Here is a 22936-nt window from a genome sequence, read left to right on the forward strand (position 1 = left end):
TCCTTTGCGTGCCGTGATGTGTCCACAGAAAAAAAAAGAACAAATAAATTCACTTCTAGGAGAATATTTTATAGAAATTAGATTGTAAAAACTGATTGCACACTGAAATTCTATTTATTTCTTCATTGTTTATTCATATTGCTTGGCAGTTAACAACTGATGAATACAACCACACAGCTTACTCTCCCCTCCAACCTGACACTCTTGCTTTTTTAAAATCAGCATTCCAAGAACATAATTTCCCACTGAATGTAATTATTTTCAATTAAAAAAAACCAAAACCAAGCTGCAGACAAGCAGCTCTTGTACAAGAGAATTGAAGCAACTTACAAACCCATTAAACCAATGCTCAGATTATTTTCCTACCTATTTCCATGAAGACGACAATTCCACAGCTGGATAGCTCCACTGGCAATTGGGTAATTACTACTCCCTCCCATCCCAGTTCTTCGGATTTTCTCAGACGACAATTATAACCATTCTTTCTCATCATTGACTAAAAAGAACATTTAGGTGTAAATTTTCATTAGTGATCCCTGACATTGACAGCTGAATCAGAGCAGCTGCAAACCCTAATATGTATGGAAGTATTGGAAGTACTTAGTTGCTCGCAGACATCAACTAGTTATTACCAATGTTTTTATTTATCATATTATAGTAGCCATCCAGAGCATGTAAGTGAGATCATGATCCCATCAGGCAAAGCCTTGTACAAAACTCATTCAAAAGACTGTGTCTGCCCTGGAGACTGAAACTGGGATTGAAAATACAGTGAATTTCTATAGTTAACACAGGATGCTGTAGAAACAATAGCTAACACAGGAACTGAGTCATATTTTTAAAGTCCTAGTTCAGCGGCTCATCCACAAAGCCAAGTCTTGCCACAACCTAGTCTAGTCAAAGCCTAGTCAACCACAAAGCCCCTAGTCATTACCATTGCTATATCCACTTGGTTCAAAAAGTAAAGCTGCCCCTGTAATCCCAGAGACTGGAATCAGGTGAGATGATGGACCCCTAAAAGGTTCCTCATTCACTAAAAACAAATTGGTGCATCTTAAGTAATCACTACTTGTAAGCAAATAGTATTTGTACAGAACTTCATATGTTCCCTTTGGAAATGACAAAAGCTTTTATCTATGTATTTTCTTGATCAAGGAAATGAGACATGGTGTATAGAGCATGTGAGGAGACAGAGATGTGGCTTTCACTGGTGTGGATGCATGCACTTACTTCTGCTCACTGACCTTAAAAGAGTGAGGGCTGAATCCTTCCCATGGGACCAAAGAGTCTACCCTCAAATGTCAGAGAAGGAAGGCAGGAAACCTCTCTTCTCAGAAAGGGAAAGCTGAGAACTATAGGTCTTCCCTTTAACTCACTGACACCCTGCAATACACCCTACTGTCACCACATCCACAACTTGGGGACTTCTTGCTTTGAGATGAGCCACATCTGCTGGGTGGACAACACCAAGTGAAGCTGGACCCCAGAGAAAATTATACATGGAAAACGTTTGAGGCATCCATGTCAACGAGCCCAGGCTCCAGCAGAGGTGTTTACTGATCAAATATTCAACAGAGCTACATTGGCAAGGTAGTGGCTGAGGCAGCAGTAAAGAGAAGCTGAACTCTCATCTCAGATAGGTGTGTGGCACAAGAAAGCACCCTGAAAGGAAAGGACACTTTTTATCAAACATATTCAAAGCGGTGTGCTTACTTAGATGGGCAGAGAAAAGGGGCACAGTTACTTATTAAACGATGGGTTTACCTTAACTTGCAGATGTTTACTGGCAGACTTGCTCCATACTTTATCTATTATTTATTTACTTTGTTATTTCACTAGCCACATTCACTCTGTAAAAAGTGTTTCAGTCTCTGATGATCCTGTTAAGGTTTTCATACCCTGTATTGTACCACAGCTTGGATCACAAAACAGAAACATGATAGCAGTGCCCCTGGGGAAGAAAACTACCTCCATGGAACTGCTCAGGTGACAGTGAAAGCAGATCCTCTCTGCTCTAAGATGACATGAATGCACTAGACCCTCCCCACTGACCTTGTCATGACCAGGAGACTTTTAACTTGGAGCTGCAATAGTAGGACCTATCTCATGAAGTTGCTAAGCCACTGGCCATCATATTTGAAAAATCATGGCAGTCAGGTGGAGTTCCCGACTACTGGAAAAAGGGAAATATAACCCCCATTTTCAAGAAGGGGAAAATGGATGACCCGGGGAATTACAGACCAGTCAGTCTCACCTCTGTGCCTGGCAAAATCTTGGAGCAGATTCTGCTGGAAGGCATGCTAAGGCACATGAAAAACAAGGAGGTGCTTGGTGACAGCCAGCATGGCTTCACTAAGGGGAAATCCTGCCTGACCAATTTGGTGGCCTTCTATGATGGGGCTACGGAACTGATGGACAGGGGCAGAGCAGTTGACGTCATCTACCTGGACTTGTGCAAAGCCTTCGACACTGTCCCACACGACATCCTTGTCTCTAAATTGGAGAGACATCAATTTGATGGGTGGACCACTCGGTGGATAAAGAACTGGCTGGATGGGCACACACGAAGAGTTGTGGTCAATGGCTCAATGTCCGGCTGGAGACCGGTAACAAGTGGTGTCCCTCAGGGATCGGTGTTGGGACCGGTCTTGTTCAACATCTTTGTCGGTGACATGGACAGTGGGATCGAGTGTGCCCTCAGCAAGTTTGCCGATGACACCAAGCTGTGTGGTTCGGTTGATACGCCGGAGGGAAGGGATGCCATCCAGAGGGACCTCGACACGCTTGTGAGGTGGGTTGATGCCAACCTGATGAAGTTTAACCATGCCAAGTGCAAGGTCCTACACCTGGGTCAGAGCAATCCCAGGCACAGCTACAGGTTGGGCAGAGAAGAGATTCAGAGCAGCCCTGCGGAGAAGGACTTGGGGGTGTTGGTTGATGAGAAAATGAACATGAGCCGGATCCAGTGTGCGCTCGCAGCCCAGAAAGCCAACCGTATCCTGGGTCGAACCAGCAGGTCGAAGGAGGTGATCCTGCCCCTCTACTCTGCTCTCGTGAGACCGCACTTGGAGTATTGTGTGCAGTTCTGGTGTCCTCAGCATAAACAGGACATGGAACTGTTGGAACAAGTCCAGAGGAGGGCCACGAGGATGATCAGGGGACTGGAGCACCTCCCGTATGGAGACAGGCTGAGAAAGTTGGGGCTGTTCAGCCTGGAGCAGAGAAGGCTGCGTGGAGACCTCCTAGCAGCCTTCCAGTATCTGAAGGGGGCCTCCAAGGATGCTGGGGATGGACTCTTCATCAGGGACTGTAGTGACAGGACAAGAGGTAACGGGTTCAAACTTAAACAGGGGAAGTTTAGATTGGATATAAGGAAGAAATTCTTTACTGTGAGGGTGGTGAGGCACTGGAATGGGTTGCCCAGGGAGGTTGTGAATGCTCCATCCTTGGCGGTGTTCAAGGCCAGGTTGGATGAGGCCTTGGGTGACATGGTTTAGTGTGGGGTGTCCCTGCCCATGGCAGGGGGGTTGGAACTAGATGATCTTAAGGTCCTTTCCAACCCTAACTGTTCTATGATTCTATGATTGTATAACCCTGTTCCTTACAGGTATGCTCTGTACCTGGCAGCCTGAAATCAGTGGCAGGAGAATTTCAGCTAGGGAAGGTGGCATAAAACATGATGTTGAAGGCAAGAACCATGGAAAGGTACTGTAAGGCCATGAACTTGTGCTGGTGTCCTCCATGCTTGCTGTAGAATGGAGCCTGACCTCCAGAACCACAGCGGTGTATTTGTACAGAAAACAAGTTCAGCTTTCCTTGCTGGTGAATCAGCCTGACTCTCTGATATCTAAAGTTGCAAAGACAGTCACACTCTCTACTTTGGGCACCTGACCTGGTGAAATTAAAGCAAGAAAAGACAGAAGCAACACATTGCCTTCCTAGTCAAGGGAGAGCTAGGCATCTCAGAGAGGTCTACCCAGAACAGATAAAATGGTCAAAGCAATCAGATTTCCCTAGGGCCTAATGCAGACAGGCTGTGCTTTACTGAAAATAATCCACTCAACTAAAAGTAGCTGCATTTCTGTCCCCAGATCACTACGTTTTATCAATGATACGAATGTCCTTAAAGCTGTCAATGGTAAGTAAAACCTGAGGCTACCATAATGTAGCCAAGGTTTGTAATATTCCCAGGGGTCTGCAGGCATTAATACAGAGAAGGCTTATTAATACAGAGATTAAGAATCAACTCAAATGCTTTCCTAGCTCCTGGCAAGCACCCAAAGTCCTCAAAGAACATGTTCTTGAGATAGACTTCATAGCAATCTTAACCACTGAAGGACTTTCAGGTTGTCTACACAGAAGAAATAACAGAACAGTTTCTTCCTAAAGAAACTAGACTGCATTTGAAACTAAATGCTTTCCCCATCCAGAAAAGCAAGCGCCAAAGTAAACAGTGATGCTCTGGGCACTGGAATAAGAACATGAAGGGATTCACCCAGACCAAATGAGAGCAATGGCTCTCTGACTGCATGTTTAAGCACAGCTTAGAGCAAGAGCACCTGATCCCTCATTAAACAATATAGGCAAATACTGTAACACAAATAAACCATCTCCTGACAAACATTTGCATCTTTAATGCAAACTAAACTGAATTGATTTTAGATAACATCTTGGGATTTTACCTATCATCAAAATAACGCTGATCCCTGTTGCACAAAACTCATTGCATTTATGTGTAGGACCTATGCTAAAGACATAGTAGTCCAGTAACTGGAAAAAAAGACAACCAAACAACAAAACACTAACCGAAAACCCAGGAGAAATGACAGGCAGAAGAAAAAGCAAACTGGAGAAGAAAAAGAGCAAGAAAAGGAATAAGCAAAAATGACAAGGAAAAAACAAACTTAGGAGGAAACTTAAGGGGAAAATGGCCCTAAATTTCTTCTGTTTGAAAGAAAACTATGCAGCAAACAGTGGATGTCTAGACACACGCTATCAACAATACACCAAATTTTGGGCTGATCAGTATCATGGCTTAGCCTTATACAAGATGGTATAACTTGGTCCAGATCCAGCAAAGCACTTGGGCTAATGTTCTATTTTCCACTTGTGAGCAGTTCCACCGAAGTCAAACTTTTTGTGACTTCAGGAGGTGAGCATTTGCCTAAACTCTTTGTTGGATAAGTACCAAGGAGTATTATTGCTCTATTCGAATTCCTAGAGATCCTAATTCAGGTCTCCAAAATATTTTTAAACACGGGTTTAAAGCCCTTACCCTCAATTAAGAAAGAATCAGTTTGGCTCTGATTTCTTAGAGTCATGAAATGATCAGTAAAATCCCTACTCAAATCACTTGGCTCACATTTGCAGTAATTTTTTTCATAGTTAAGAGGGCTTGAAACTTTCAAAAAGTGAATGCAGAGATTTGAAAAGTGAATGCAGAGATTAGCTACATCCTAAAATGTAGCTTAATCTTGTCCCCAGGAGCTGGTGTTAAAAAAAAAAAAAAAAAAAAAAAAATAATAATAATAGTAAAAAAATCTATCCTAAGACTCATAAAAGCATGAGAGCTGTTGAATTTGAATGTACTCTGCACCTTGGTCATTTGAGCCTTCAGGAGAGCTATCCATTTCCATGATGACTTTACTGACTAAGATGGACCAGGATTACTGTCCTCTTGTTTTGGGGGACTCTTCTGCAATAGGCCAAGAGCAATTTGAGAACTGCATGCAACACATACTGCAGAAAGAATTGTTAACTCTGTCTAGATGAAGGAAATATGCTTTCTTTTTCCTATATCCCTCATACTTACTTTTGTCCCCACATTCTGTAGTTTCTGCGTTTCATCTGACTTAAAATACAGTAACTTCCCCCTGTTACAAGCAGTTGCTTAAGTAGTCCTGGGAGCCGATCAGTCTTCTGTTGGCTACAATGCATACAGCTGAATGGGGGGAAATGAACTTCATCCGGTGAAACAGCTTGTGCTATAAACTTATGGGAACCAGGTCCTGAGATCCCCATATCTGATTTAAAAGCCCTTTCATAAAGGTATCTCTCTAACATTTTTGAACAGATCTTTTAATTCATCCCTGAATTGAGGATAAAAGCAATCTGATAAAAAAATACGTAGGCTACATGCCAAAAACAGAAGTAGTAATTCATTGGCCTTGAAATATAGTTCTTTTACTGGAAACATTACGAAGATGAGATGAAGATGAGGACCGTGTGTCATCACAAAAAAAAAAGGGGAGCAATTTTTAACAGGCACTCTTTAGAATAGGCTCCATGTTTCACCCTCAATTATCAGTTCATCAATCTAGAATTTCTTAGCTGCTAGCAGATGGGCAAAGGTCACCAAAAAAAGGACGTCATAAAATTAGTGCAATTTGGAAAATTAACCACAATCTGAACTAATTTCTTTCCACAGTACACTAGATTTTCCGGAGTTGTTCCTCTAGTTTAGTTTTTAGTAAAAACTAAAACCCAGAAACAGCCAGAAAAGAAATTCCTTTTCAACTGCCTGGCTGGATTATGTGCAAATAAATTTGGATACATTTTCCTTATAGATTAAATGAAGTAGTTGATAATGATATCCTGCACTTATATATAACCTTTCAAAGTTTCAAGTATTCGAAATTAACACAAGCTTTAGGAGAGTTGGGGAGGGACCATGAATTTACAACTAAAGTAGTTCCACTACATTCCCCGTCAAAGAAATCAGAGCTCCTTCAGGAACTACCAGGAAAAGCCAATATCCAAACTCACTGAGGTAGCAAGCCTTGCCCTTCCATGCAAAACTGTAATACACGAGTACCTTGATTCCTCAAGCCCAGAACATCCCTCCTTTGATTTCTATCGAATCAACACACACCTCAGCATCCTCACAACTTCAGTTCCTATGTGAGGTTGACAGGAGTAAATGTTTCCAAAAAAAAAATATATAAAAAATTATAAAAAAAATCAGTAACCAAAGTCAGGATACTAAATCCTTATTTTGACATCTCCCTATATGCAGTTAACTATTAAGAGAATTCTTCCTCAATTTTCGAACTGAAAACGATGTTTTAATTGCTTTTCATCCTAAAATAATTAGGAAATTCTACTCTGCAAGACAGAACAAAACAAAACTAAAGTGACAAAAAGCAAGTTTCTCATCTTATTAACCACTCATGCATACACACTGACAGTCTTTTGTTTATAATGATTCATCATAATAATTTTTTTTCACGTAATATAGCATGAACAGAATGTCTTCTTTCAACACCCCAAGTATATACGAGATAATCTCTACCTTTTGCCTGCTTTTCTGCCCTTACCTTCTTTTCAGTAAACAAACCAATCTTCCAGTCTGTCCTTACGAGACATTTCCTATTATCTGCTGCCCATTTTCAAATTACAACCACAATGATTCTGACCTTATGGCTCAGAAAGTCTGTGGGAATTGCTTTTAGTGAAAAGAACATTTTTCCTATCATCAAAAACCTCAGTTGCCAGGGTTTAGTCAAATACAACAAAAGAATCACTTTTTGACAGAATTCAACCATCAACAAGTTAATTTAGAAATAAGATTTCTAAACCTTATTAAGTAAATGGCAACAGCCTGCTACAATGGAAGCAGCTAAGTTACATTAGCTATACCAGACATCACTATTGCCATGGCTGCAGTGTTGTTTTAATGGGCATTAATTTGACATGATGCAGACATCCAAAAATAAAGTTCAAGTACCCAGGCTGTGCTTGCATGGACTGTGCCTTTAAGTGATCTGTGTTTATCAATGACAGATTGTCAAAGGTAGGAATTAATAAAGGGAAGCTACTGCTGTAACTATACTGACTGAGCTCTGGACAGGGAGACCTAAGAGAGTTATCTTCTTCCTTTACCTGTTCTCTGACAATTGCATTCAACTGGCACACAAAAAGCATGCTTATTTAAAGGAGGAATGGATAGCTTCTAGGGTTTGTGTGCCTGGAAATTATCACAATATTAGACTTGATATCCAAACCAAAAAATAGCATATATTTACACTATAGTTGATCAAATCAAAACTCAACTTAAGATCAAATATTACCTGCACCGAGGACCACAAGGATGACAGGTCACAAAATGGTTTAACAAAACTTTTCATGATAGAAACTAGCGTCTCAGAATACAAAGGGATATGCAAAATCCTACTAAAGCCATAAGTCAAACAAAACAGTTTAGTTTCCCTGAACTGCACCCTGTATTCAGGACCAACAGGACTTATCAAAACATTTTCCATTGACACATTTTAAAAGAATATGGATTTCTGACCAAACAGAACACCTTTTTTTTTTTTTTAATATACTAAAATACTTTTTGATATTGTAAAAATTATTTTTTTCACCCACTACTTACTCCTCCATTGCAATCATAGATCACTTTCATGGTTATGATAGTGGTTGGTTGCCAGTAAAATAATCACAGCAATGTAGAATCACTACTTTTCCATGTTACGGACTAGAAGGTGAGCAAAAAAAATTACACTGCAAATACTTAATCTCATTGCCAGACCAACAGAAAATAAGATCAAAGTGTGACAACTGAAGTTCATTAGCTACTTCAGTTATGGTGCATGCGACTGGGAAGAATTTGCTGCTATTTACCATCAGGGAACATACTCTCTTTAACAAGAATTTATAAAAGCACTATTTTTCTTTTTTATTTTTTCCCAAAAAAAATTTAGCAGATAGCTATGCAAAGCCAGAAAGCAGTCCTATTTAATATAAGGATGGCCTTTTACACAGCCCTTTATGGATATGAACTGTACTTTTCCATTATGCATTAATTAGCAAGGGTAATACAGATATCAGCACACGACAGAGAAGGCAGGTCTGCCTCCTCATTGTGATGGTTTTCACTTCTACCTTCTCTACCTGCCAGCTCCCTAGTTCTCTGCAAGAAAATGTGTGATGTTTTCGTGAAGCTCAGCAAGCCAGGGACACGCAGTCTTCATAGCAGCTCTCATAAACCCAACTTCATTGACTTCAAATAAAGCCAAAGTGATTTTTATCAGCTGAAGAACTGGTCTGACCTGTACAGAACACACTACTGTGCACAATAAAAGCCCAAAGGCTGAAACACTCCAAAATCCAAGTGCCTAGACATGGGTAAGAGGTGAATTTCTAGCTCTTTGTAACAAATTTCCATGGGCTTCAGCATGGCAGGAACTTCCCTGGTGGTATACTGGGGCTAATTCGTTGGTACCATTGCAGCTACACTGATTCATTCCAGCTAAGGTCTTGTCCTTAAACTTATGTGCTTGTGGATCATATATTCATGACTTAATCCATTATCATGGCATGGGGAAATGGAAGAAATGAAAGCAGCACAGCAGCACAAATGAAGATTTTATCACTTAAATAAAATAGAGGACTGTTATTCTTTATGTTTATTTCAGTTATCATTAATTCCTTACCTCACAGACATAAGCAAGCTATTATTCAACTTCAGTTCTCTCAGATTAGGTAGATAGGCACCTATGGGAACAGAATAAAAATCACTTTGCAGATCTGGGAGTAAAGGAGACTGCTGAAAATTACAAGTTGAAGCATCTAATTCTACATGCATTTCTTACCTGTTTCTCCCAGACTTGTGCTGGAACTCTTCTAAGAAAATTAATGAGATTATTTCACTCAAAAAATATTTTACCCTTCGCATTTTTGCACCATATACGTATTGTCTGCATGACTACCCTGCTATAATTTTTGGAACCCCGCTCTGACAATTCTGACAGAACACCTTTCCAGACAGACAACAACAGAAACTGGCTTGATGGGTGATGCTTTCTTTGGTCTGATTCCCAACAGTCATTGCCTGTTAACTGACTGATTCCTCTGAAGAAGTAAGGGATGCTCAGGGTATAGCAATCCATGACCTCTGATTTCTACATAATGCTCTTGCTCCTCTCCTCAGAAATATTCTTCTACCAATTTAATGTCAAGTAGTGATGAATTTATTGGATACACAGCTGGGTAACACTTCTTCAAAATAATTTTGACTCAAACAACAATAGTATAATTTCTCATGTCATAACTTCACCATTTATAGTTCAGAGGTCCCCAAAATCCTACTTTGTTTTGATATGCATTGTCATCTCCTTCTAATTTTCTGGATCTCATCTATTGCTTACTATTCAACTGTACAAATTTCATATCTATGAACACCTCAGTATTTTGTTGTTATTTTGATTCATGCTTTTTTCTGTTCCCAAGACAGATTTCCCTTTTTGGTTGTTTCTACAGGTATCTCTGAACCAAAATCATACACAAAATCTCTCCAAGCTACCAAGTAACTCAGACATAAGGTCTAGTCCTGGGAAACATTAGGTATTGACAACAGCAAAATTTCACCCATTCCCACTAGAGGAGTTTACCTGTGGCTGGTGAGCACCCTCCATTATAACATGCAACCATGTAAAGGTAACAGCAATTTCAGACAAACTGGATCATTGCTAAAACATTAAAATCTGTTCTAAGCAAATATTTTTATAAGTCTTCTGAGTAATCTTTCTCTAGCACGGCTGACTTAGCAGTGTCCAGAGGGACATCATTCCAGCTCTTTGCAAAGGATCAAAATGAAACAAAACAAACAAACAAATGAAAAGAGGAATGGGATTTCAAAAGCAAACAAAGCAGGTTATGTTGTTCATCCCATTTCCCCAAACATAACAAGAGCATTTACAGCAAAAAGATTTTAATAAATCATGGTTTAATAGAAGCATTATGTATATCTAATGCTAGTTGGGAATGATTATAATGCATATCAACCTTCACACATATATTGATTACAACACATATAATACATATAAATCTTCATGCTATACTGCAGATATTGAACTTCATGTCTTTGCAAAGCTCTTTATAAAATACTAAAAATTCAAAACACATTTCTAGCCTTTTTTTTTATAATTTTTCATAACCCCTAAAAAGTGTACAAATTATAACATACCATCCTCATCCTGCAGGACATACTTTCTTACATCAAATAAGTTTTATAAAGTATGGCAACAAAACAATTTGGAGTCCTGACAGGGTTGATACTAGGATCTCTGTTAATTAATCTAGATTGCTACCATGTTTCTATAAAAAACCTCAAGTGCAGAGAGACGAAATGACCTCCCCAAAAGCGTTAAAGGAAAGAACAAGAAGGATGCAGTAGCCTCTCTAGTCCCAGCACAGCAGTGGGTAAGAGCTTTGCCACAGGTTCAACTGGAGAGGTTAAAGGGTTACCAAGCAAAAGCTATTGCAAAGCATTACAAAGTAAATGAGTTTTAAAAACTAGTATCAAGCAGAAGATTTGAATGAGGAGACAAGACTACCTCAGAGAAAAAAGAGAGACTTGCTCAAGAAAAAGCCTCCCACTGAATGCATTCAGAGTTGGTTCAGGAAAAAAGCAACTATTAAAGAACACAAAGAGGCAGAGTGACAGGCTGACAACACCATTTTCACATCTAGTTATTTCATTATTGTAGCCTGATCCTTCATCTCAAACATTTTATTGTATTTTGGCACAATCTATTCCTGGGAACTTGTAGAGTGTTAAGCTCTAATATGCTGTTTAATAGACTGAAATAAAAGTATGCTATGTGCAGTGGTGCAAAATTCTACCAACAAGATTTTTGCATATTTATCCAATTCTGCAGGTTCTTCTCTCCTTTAAGGTTTATATTTGATACATAATTGCTCTTTGCTGCTAAGAATTCATTGCCCACTTAATTTTGCATGGTTTTATAGTCCCAATTCCATCCATATATATATATATATATATATATATATTTGAGACTGCAAGATCAAGTTGAAAGAATATTGCAGAATGAAGATGACAGATATAAGAGATCTATCCAAATATAGCAACATACTTCTAATTTTCTTAATTTTAACCCTCATGGCATCTTTCCTGAGGGCAAGGATGAAATTTATTCTTATACTAACATAAATATACTCTAAAATATCAACAATATTAGCTTCCAATAATTTTTAAAGTACAAACAATATATTCCTCATCTTGAAACTGCCTTTCTAAAATAAGAATGGTCCAGAAAAATACTGACGACCACAGTACAAGGCTGAGAATTTAGAATGGTGAACAATGTTATCGCATAGGTCTAAGATCCCCTTTCACTAAATACCCTTTTTGCTACATGTCTCTGAAACTACTAACCACCAACAATGTGCTAATGTTAAACTATTCTACTGTACTATCCCAGTGGAACAAAACTAAATGAAGAGCAAAAGAAATCGAAGTGTAAGGCAGGTGAATAGAAGTGATACATGCACACTCAACAATGTTGCCTTAAGCGCTGCATTTCACAAGCAAGGTACAACGCAGATGTCTTTCTGAGCTGTTTTGGTACAGCAGATGAAGTTTAGATAACTGACTAGAAGTAAGGAGAAATATAGGCAAGATGCTGGTTATATTATATTCTACAAGCTGTATTTTTATAAAACTTGTTGTTGACATTACAATGTATTCTATTGTTAGCAAAAAAAAATCATTATAGCTTGACTTCTTATGCCTTCTGGAATATGGACTAGAGAAAAATATACGCAAAAGAAATTACTGCCAAATAGTTGCATTGCTACCAGGACTCCTATATGTTTTATTGATCCTACAGTACATGTGATCCTACAGAACATGTGAACACAGGCTGCACTCTTCTAGCAACAGCAACATGATACGTAAATTAAACAGGCTATTTAATTCACTTAAGGTGTGTTTAATCAAGTAAGATCCATCACCTTGATGTTACTTCCACACTGGCCTCCTGATCACACAAGTACCTGCCGCTGCAACGCTAGCCGCCAACAAATGTCTCTCAGCTTCACATCAGGAATATCCACAAATAGAACAAGAGGAAAGAGAGATGATGACTCTGAGTGAAAAGTAGCATGTGCCTATTTCTGAACCTTTAGCAGAGCTTTTTCTTGATAAAATACGTGCAAAGGAAGCAGCAGTCTTCAGACACATAATCAACTTAGCCTGGCCACCAGCAGGCAACAATTCAATAAGTACCAGAGAACAGCATTGTGGGTAACTTGATTTGTAGCTATTAAAATCACTTAGAAAGAAGAAGACTATGTAGTGTCTTAAATGACTGCATCCCACCATTACTTTCAACAGGAATTTCTACGAGCTGGGCATGAATGCAGTCCCAGATCTGTCAGCAATCAATCAGAACTGAAGGGATCAGCTAATGAAAAGAAAAATAGTCCATCTGTTTTAGTATGAACTAAAGCCTACATGCAAACTGAAGAGCACAGAAGTGAAGTCCAAGATCTGCGAAGTTGGATACAAGACTTGCCAGGGTGATTCAGTGTTTTACCTGTCACTCAGCAGGGTGCACAGAAAACGAACAGCTAAAGATGTCAGCAATTATCCCAAGCGTTGAGACTCCGATTCCAGTTCTGGCACAAAGCCTTTCCTTAATTTTAAAACTGATCACATGAAAATACTGTAGTATTGGTCTTTTTGAGTTTTAGCCCACACTCTACCCCTAAGAAACGCAGCTGTTCCTCCCCACTATGTCACAGCATTGTATAGAGGCTGATCTGACAAACTGGGAAAGCTCAGCAAGATGGAGCTTTGAAGTTTAGCACATCCCAAACTGGAATGCTCATGAGAAAAACCCAAGTCACATGTTTTAAATCACTCTGGAAACCATGCTAACGGAGATGTAGGTCCTGAGGGCTTGTGTTGCAGTCTGTGTATGGCTGCAAACACTGAAATGTTTCTCAAGTAGAAATTGCAGTGTAAATTTGGGATTTGAGTGCTGGAAGGTTCCAGGTGACCCAGAGTTATGTGCAGTCTAGTAACTTGCAACTATTTTACCTGGCCATTTAAGAGCTTGCACAGCCCATTTTATTTTTACATATAAAACCAGTCAAACAATATTGTTTATCGAGTGCAAACTGATCATAGAAATAAAGAACTCTTTGATGACAGAGATGCTCTTACCCACCTTCTGCAACTGAGGAACACAGTGAGAGCAAAGTTAACTGATTTAATATGGCTATAAAGAAAGTTAATTAGCTAGGTCTGGAATGCAAGTAAAACCACCAAATTGCAAAGCAATGCAGTCTGGAGGAGAAAGCCAGAGGTCCCAAGCCCAGACTCCTGCTGGGAGCCAGGTCTTCTGTGAGATCAGACCAGGGTGCTCAGGTCTTCACCCAGCTGGATCTTGAAAACCTTCAAGGGTGGAGACTCAAACCTCTTTGGATGCCCCTATTGCTTAACTGTCCTAATGGTGGAAAAGCTTCTCTTTCTTGTCACACTGTAACTTCTGTCATTCCAGCTGGGCTGATTCTTACCCTCCTCCTTCCCTCCAGACCCCTGTGAGTAGAGACCAGGTCAGCAGCAGAGTTCTAGGGGCAGGCAGACGAGGAGCATGCGACAAGCCCAATACCTCCAACAGCAGACCTGCTTACACTATTCACATTGAAGGTGCAAACTGTCCTGTGGTACCCCTAAAAATGTAGACCTTACTCCATGCACCTAAAAATCAGCTTCATGTAAAAAAAAGAAATTTTGTTTGGTCTTGACGTTCTGTTATTCTCAACAGAAGTGGGCACCTGCAGCTGCTGAGTTTTATAGCCCTTAAGGGCCAAGTCTTGGTGCAAATGGTGGGATAGAAACAAGATGGAAATTGTCTGAAATATGGGAATAGCACTCCACATTCTGTAAAAGTTGCAAGAGCCTAACCACAGGGAGCAGAAAGGGATTTATATCCAGTAATGGAAAGGCAAGGGAAGTACAGAGTGAAAAGAGTGAAATATTTTGCTTGCTTGTTACAGCTTATGTGAAACAGCATTGAAATGGGAGCGGCACTTTCAAGCATTACAGAAAAGGCGTAATCAGAATTTCTTATCAAGTGGAGGAAACATGCCTGAATAGATTACGATTTCTGAAATGCATGTAATTTACCTTAAATTATCAAGTGCCTGTCATAAAGAGAACTATTTACAAAATAAACAGAACAACCAATGCAAAGCGGTTATATAATTCAAGACAAAAGCCCCCTTCACTGTACTTGCTTCACCATTCTTGACAAATAGACATCAATCAATCCACTAAAGCTAATTGGCTGTTACATTGTAGTCCCTTGCATATAAAAATGAACTGCTTGGCTGAAAATACCAGCACCCACTTTTGGGGATGTGACTCCTTTTGGCACAGAAAATATTACCCTGCAGGAGGCTTGGTTGCAGAAGACTTGGTTGTGATGGGCATCCACGTGACACAAAACGACTGCCAGTAGTGGGAAAAAGGAAGGTTTCATATTCTCAGTGTTAACTCTGCTATACAGGTAATTCCTTTGGTACTTCCTTACTTCCCCAGTGCAGTGATGACAACATAGAAACTAAGGGCAAGCATTAGGGCTGTTTAGGACTTATCAAAATGACGTATCTATAGGACCTTCCTCTGTCACATAATCCAGCGCAGCTCGATGAGGCAGTACAGGATGCAAAGACAGGCCGCTGGCAGCATGAGTAGCCTGATACCACTAGCAATTTCCCACTCACAGGAAAACCTTACAGTGGAGAGAAGCTGAACTTTGGCTACTGCTTTGTTAGAGTGTCAAGTAGTTAGAGGGCAAGGTAGTTAATAAATGCTCATTTAGGGCTTGGAAGCGTGTCATTCAAGAGGAATGTGTTCAAACTAATTTGCTTTAGACAGAAACGGCATCACTCATCCCACTGCCATAGTTTTCAGTCCTGTTTAGAGCTTCACAGAAAACAGAGATCAAGGAATGAGAGGCTCCAGGGAGACCATGTATCAGGAGCTCTTGAGCAGGAAAGTACTTTACAGTGGTTGTTAGTTTCTGAGTCCCCAGTCATGCTTCAAGACACAATAAAGGAAAATTTGAGACAGTGAGCAGAAGATAAAGTGTTTTCTTACCGAAGTTCCCCAAGCTGTTCTCTCTTGTATCTACTCGCACCTCTAGGGCATTCACTTGCTGCAGATCATCTACCCCTGTCAAAATTTTCTGTAAAGATAAGCAGAAATATATGTATACTTTCATTGCAATAAACCAGATGACATGCAATAAACCAGATGAGAAGTAAAAAGGTGTAGAAAGGCTTTCAACCAGTGCTTTGTCTAGATATACGCCAGGTCAAAATGGCTAGATGTGCAATCACATTGAAATAAATTTAGCATTCAAAGATAATTTCTTCCTCATAGCTCCAAATTATTCTAGTCTCTTCGAGTCAAAGCTGAGGATTACATTCAAGCTGCAAATCGACAGACGTACATGCCAATTAACTTCATTTAAACAGTATGTCCAAGCTTTAAGATTTGCATAAGTCTTGTACTAATCCTCAGCAGATACAAAGTTACTCTGTCACCTGTAATCAAAAAGATACTAGGTAGCAACACTCAACAAAACACATTGTTCAGCCTTTTAATCCAAAATCATGAAAAAAGACATGATTTTAGCACAAGCAGCTCACTTTTCTGAAAGAAGACAGCACTAATTACAAGAATTGCAAATTCCTTCGATATCTAGGCAATGCAAACAGAAGCCTCCAAAATACTCCATTATTTTTGCAAAATCTTAGTAACGGGGTCAACCACTGCATTAAGCAAGAGTAAGTGTGTGAATGCAGGATCTTTCCTAATATCTTAAAGTCTGCATTGATGTATACATGTAAGTTTTGCCTTGGCAGAGGTAAGCAGGAAGACAGAAACAAGCAGAAGTTATACACAGAGGAGAGAGGGAAGCTCTAGGACAGCCAATGAAAATTACAGCAAGGCTATAGAGTCCTAAGATGCCAGGCTGCAATTCCACAAGCAGCTGAAGCAATCTTGTGTTACCACTGATTTTATCCCCTATTCCTTCCTGCTATGACTAGATCCTCTCTCCCCAGTTTCCCTCATCCAGGCTACATGTTCCACCATGTCCTTTGCATCATCATTGGGTGCTTAGTGGATCCTTCCATGCATGGATTCATCAAAACAGACCAGGAGGGAACTATATATTTTGTCCCTGATGTGTTAGTGGTTCATGAAGGGGCCTGAAACACTCCCTGAAAGATGAAAAACAAGGCTTTTGTGTCACAATAACTGCCTGAAAGAGTCGGTGGCTCTGTGTAGTGATACAACTGCTACATTTTTACCTTTCCATGCCAAAGAAGTTAGGATGTGGGGCTAAAAAAAACCCACTTCAAAGAAATGGCTGACCGACCCTGGCATCAGCGTTTCCCCCTCAATAATGAAATCAATAGCATGGGTCAGTAGTGTCACCTGCCTTTTGCCCCTCTATTTAAGATGAAGGCAGGAAGTCATTCAACACCCTCCACATACAGGAGACAAGTTTTCTTCCTATTAAAAGTTACAACATTCTTTATTTTGTTTAATAAGGGGGGAATTATTCATTAGAAGGGAATGTGTAGGACCACTTCAGTTTATGAGTTTGGAGAAGTAAAAATAACCACAAGAACATCCAGTTCATTTTGCAGAGAAAAACAGCAGTTGCAACGTTCCTGCTCACTGCATGCAAGCAACTACAACTTCATTTACCCTGACAGAACTGCAGTGATAGGTCAAGGAATAATGGGTTCAAACTTAAACAGTGAAGCTCAGGTTAGATATAAGGAAGAAGTTCTTTACTGTGAGGGTGGTGAGACACTGGAATAGGCTGCCCAAAGAAGTGGTAAATGCGCCATCCCCAGCAGTGTTCAAGGCCAGGTTGGATGGAGTTCTGGGTGACATGGTCTAGTGTGAGTGTGAGGGGGGCTGGAAATAGATGATCTTAAGGTCCTTTCTAACCCTATTCTATGATTCTATGATAGCTCTTCATCCTTTTACAAAGGATCAAACACAATCTGTGTGTAAATGAGATAACAGCTTAAAAGGGCATGGTTTCTTGAAAAGGATGAGCATCTCTCCCTGAAAATCTGGCTCCCTTTGTAAGGTTTTGAATTGGACTCCTAAGAAACAGAATTATCAAAAATCTTCATTTACTTTTGAATTGTCTTTATAACACTGTTTTTGAAATTATTTTTAATCTTATTTTTTAAAAACCTGTGATTTTAAGCAGGCTGAACCTAAGAAGTCTTCTTACTTTCCTGCTTTCCCCCTAAAGTATGAGAAACAAAGGCCTAAGGTGAAAACCTGTGAGTCTTCAATGGCATTCAGAAATTTACTTTCTATCCCCAGATGCAGCCACCACAAAAACAGTTTTGCTCCTGCAAAGAAGCCACGCTCACCAACTACAGACTGCTTTCTGCCCCCAAGTAAACACAAAATCCCTCACTGCAAGATATATTTTGCAGTAATTCTTTTCAGCAGCTGACACTGTCTGTCATATAGCACAAGACTACGTGTGAAATGAGAGCTCGCTGATGTCCTGGCACACAAGCACACACTTGGATTGCTGGACTTGGACACAAGCTTTGGTCATGAAAGGAAGCTGCTTCTGAAAAACATCTCCCCCCTCACCGTCAAAACAGTCTTAAGAGCCTACATCATTAGAAGACAGAATAGGAAGATCTCAGAACAAGCAATACGCTTAGGTTCATACAGGTTTTAAGTAGAGTAGCAAAAGCTCCTGGCTTTGCCTTTCTCCTCTGCTGTCTGCAAGTTCCCTGCATGCTGTCCTTCCCGCTGCTGTATTCTAGACAGCCTCCTCTCACAGTTCTGCTCGTTGTCCTCCTCTTTCAAAATCTAAGCATAAAAACTGCATATATTCTCTTCTAGGGTTCCCTATTCCTTTTCCTCATACCAGGGATATTAGTGTGATTTTTTGCCCTCCTTTTCCTCTTTCAGATCCACCATTTGTACTTTTTCCCCTGTCTGAGAGATGAGCATCTTAGCACATCTGCATTTTGTACTGCAACAGGCACAGCTGTGGCTCCAGCACTGAAAAGGGTTATTGACTGCTATCACCAACTCTGAACTATAGACAGCTGCCTTGAAGCATGCGCTAACCAGACACCATGTGCTCAGTCCCCACTTCCCTGTTCTGCTTTTCCAAAAGTCTCTGTGAAAAATCACTGTCCTTCCACCTGCTGATGCTGAGGAGATGGCTGGAAAGTGTGGAACCAGGTTTGCCATGGGATGCAAAAGCTATCATACTACATGAAGGAAACAAGAAATGCTCTTGGGGGTGAGCTCACTGAAAGGCACTAGAAGCACAGAGATCCCACGTGTTGACTACAAGCTAGTTAGCAAGCAAAAGGCCAGGGCGGCAGCTAGAGAAAGTTTTGTGGTGCTGGTTCCTTTGGAAGATAATTAGGACACTCCTACTGCCCAGACATCTTTCTTGGCATACTGGTGCAGCTGGAAGTGTGACATGGCTCGTGTCATAGCTAAAATTATGGCAGCAGGAATGAGGGAGATTTAGGGAAGGATGTGGAAACATTTAAACAAACATGACACACATTTAGCAGGATCTCCTTTTTATGTTGTTGTTTAATGCCAAAGCACAGGAACCTTCACCAAAATTTGAAAGGAAGGATATTTAGGAGTAATTTTATTGCTATTGAGTAGTAAAAGTCTCCTTCTCTGGAGACATTCAAGGCCCGCCTGGACACATTCCTGTGTAACCTCATCTAGGTGTTCCTGCTCTGGCAGGGGGATTGGACTAGATGATCTTTTGAGGTCCCTTCCAATCTTTAACATACTGTGTGATACTGTGAAAAGGGAAAAGAAAAAAAAAAAAAAGAAAAGAAAAAAGAAAAAATACATAAAAATCTCCAAAGACATTGAAGGGATCATCAGCTTGGATACAGAGACACCTGGCACCACAAAGGTTGAAGTGATGCTAAGGTGCTCTAAATCTTTTCATTCCTAGGGCCATGACAGGCCTAGGGCAGGCTGCTGCACTAATTCAGAGGTATCCCACTGTGGCTTCAGGTAATGACTGCCTGCCCACAGTTCAAAGGGCTGTTTTGACAGCCAGGAACAGAATGTCCCTCTGCATGTCCCCAAGGAATGCTACACACATGAAGGTGCTGTGCCATCTACGGATTTCTTTGTCTGTGAGCAGCTGCTCAGCCTCAATGTAGAGCAGACAAAATGTACCAAGGATCTGTTCTAGGCAAAGAACTGGATATACTCAGAGTTATCTTACACCAAAAAGATACTTTGAAAAAAAATAACTATAATTCCAGGTTGATTGTTGGTGTTCAAAGAGGATTCTGCTTGCCACCGATCTACTGCCTGCAAAGCAAGATAGAGAAGGAAGATGTTTTCTGAAGAATCAAACATCAAATCCTTTCTGGCACATGATGTTTGAGAATGTGGCCTGACAGCAAGCAGTATATTTCACCCTAAATTTGTTTATTCGAGAAGATAAATTTCCATGGTAAAGCACTGCACAATTCCTTTAAGATGAATACATGATAAGTAAAACAAGAACAGATAAAGTTCTCTTTATATTTTTGCATCTCCTTCAAAACAGGAGTAAAACTATCTAATGGGAGATCATGCAGAACATATTGGTAAATAATTTAGCCAGTAATTTAAAAAGCAACTGCACAATGGCTCACAAATCATTCCCACCGTGCAAAATGTTTGGCCAACATCTCAGAGGAGACTGTGCACTAGTTTGGAAAGCTTTTCCTCTGACTGGCAAGAAAAGCCAGTAAATATTCTGTAAAGAATAGCAAATGAAAAATACTTGTGTGCTTGCAAAGCTTCCCAACTGGCAGAACAGTCACCTGGGGATGCTGGGAAACCCAGTTCAAGTCCCACTTGCAGCTCTCTGTAAATTCCTTAATTGGTAAATAATATCTGTTCAATTAAAGCTGGTGTACACAACTGTTTTCTTCCCTCTTCCCTAGATTTTTCACATACTCCAAGAAAAGTGGATAGGTTACTGAAGTGCATGTTGTGTGCAGCTGTTAGAGAAGCATTTCCAGCTGTTCATTTATTTTGCTGATCCTGGTTAATTTGGCTAAGAAAGGAATTCCTGAGTGGTGAGCTTATTCTCTTTTAATACTACACCTGTATGCAAATACTAGAATCATGTCCATTCATGTGTTCATTGCTTTTTGCAGTAAATTTATTTTTAAATCCCATCTCTCCCTGCACAAAACTCCTAAAGTTGCTGAAAGTATGACAAAATATTGCTTCTAACTAGAAAATTACCAGGATGTTCACAAGGTTTTAAGTGATTCTAAGTAAGGGATTTTCAATGAGAGGGAGCAGAACTTCCCTGTGGTCCCAACATGCAACCTTCTTTTCAAAATGGCTAAAATGCTGCAGATGTCCATAGTTACAATATTTAGCTATATTTCACTGTTTTCTACATACACATACAAATACATTCTTCTCTCAGCTCAGATGAAGAGATTAGCTAGGTGTTCAATCTGTGATAAAGAAATCTTCTTGGCTTGTATGAAAAATATAGATGAGGGCAATAATTATGAAACTTAAATGGTGGATACATTAATAAAAATGTCCTTATTCTCATGCCAAAGCCCCCAGGTTACACCAACAGATCTGCATGGACGGGCCTCTGCGTAGTCTTGCCATCTCCAGTTCAGCTCCTCACTGACTCATGCTGGGGATTCACAGTACTGACACCTTTTTTAAACCAGCATTAAGGATCTGATGTTGAAAGTTGATGATAGTTCTTTTAACTGTCACAAACCTCAGTGGGCACATGGGGCACGGGAAACTATATGGGAGGTTTGCTGATCTCCCAGAAATAGCCTGTATCATTTCGGTAGGAGGAAGCAAGCTCAGTTTCAACTATGTGCTGAATTAATACACAGGTGAGGAGTGGACAGGATGGTAAATATTCTGACATCAATTTTTGCTCTAAATTCCTTTTAAAGATTTACTTTCCCTTACATACATATTAAAAAAGCCATACCTAACATTAATTCTTTTTTCCTATCTAGCAATTAGATGCATAAGTAGCTGCAATCAGTGCTCAGTGCTGTGTCACTGAACATATAAAATAGCAGATTAGTCTTGAGTTTTACGTTAGCTAAGAGGCTGTGACTGTGTGCAAATGAAAATCTGGGTTTTTCATATAAAGGCATGCAAATGTGTGTGTATACATATAAAGATTTCTGATGTGACAATTTGAACATAAACCATCTGAGGTAGCAGGATGAACACCAATATAACAACTACTAGCCTTAACTATAGTAAAGGCATTTTTGTTAGTACAAGAACATAAAAAAGAAAAGCTCTGAAACTAAATGAGGCTTTGTAATTTTTTTCCCATTCACAGTATTATGTTTATTACTATCTGCTGCCCTGACCAATCTGATCTAATCTTGAAACTTGCTAGCTGTGCTTTGAGCAGAAGATTGAACTGGACCACCTCCAGAGGTCCCTTCAAATCTTTTCAGTTTTATTTTTTAAATGATTATACAATTCTAATAATTCTGATACAGGATTCAGCAGATCCAAATCTGCTCAGTTACTTCCATCTCCTAGACTCCATTTAACATGATTTTGCACTTGCTTCCATGATTAACTTTTTTTTTTCCTCAAATCCATTTAGCTTAAAACTGAAAGGAAAACTTTCTGTAAAGGAAAAAAGGAAATGACTGAGTCATTTCAGCAGGAATCCAGTCTGTTGTTCCAGGACCCTCCAGGATTTTCTTGTCCCCCTGAGGATGAGTGCATACCATATGAAATACACCCTAACCTCCCGAGCAACAAAACTAAACACCACATCCGAACACGTGTTCGTAAGTTTAGAAAACATGATTAATTGGAGCAGGATCAATAAATAGTGAAATCAGAATACTACTTCCTTTCTTCTCAAAAGATCACACAAAAATGTGATTAGTTTTGATAACATGACAATATCTGGAAGATCATTTGACCTTGTAAAATAAGTTTATTCTGAGAATTGGAATGCTTTTTGTGGAAGTCAGGAGAAGATCCTTTGCAAATGGCAGGAAGGAGATGGGGGTTAATAGAACAAAAAAATCTGATTCAAGACAGGTG

General features: G+C 39.8%; 1 protein-coding gene across 1 annotated transcript in view; it reads right to left on the reverse strand.

Annotated features, from left to right (window-relative positions):
- Positions 1 to 22936, reverse strand: part of LRRC56 (leucine rich repeat containing 56) — a gene marked incomplete at its 3' end in the record, with an annotated part of 53313 nt that overhangs the window by 26962 nt on the left and 3415 nt on the right. Inside the window, exons 2-3 of the mRNA XM_080618202.1 lie at positions 15917 to 16004; positions 9438 to 9498 (exon numbers count right to left, since the gene is read on the reverse strand). Coding sequence (XP_080474328.1) covers positions 9438 to 9498; positions 15917 to 16004 — 149 coding nt within the window. The remainder of the gene's footprint in view (positions 1 to 9437; positions 9499 to 15916; positions 16005 to 22936) is intronic.

The sequence above is a fragment of the Psittacula echo genome (genome assembly GCF_963264785.1).
Source record: "Psittacula echo genome assembly, chromosome: 5".
Classification (NCBI taxonomy): Eukaryota; Metazoa; Chordata; class Aves; order Psittaciformes; family Psittacidae; genus Psittacula; species Psittacula echo.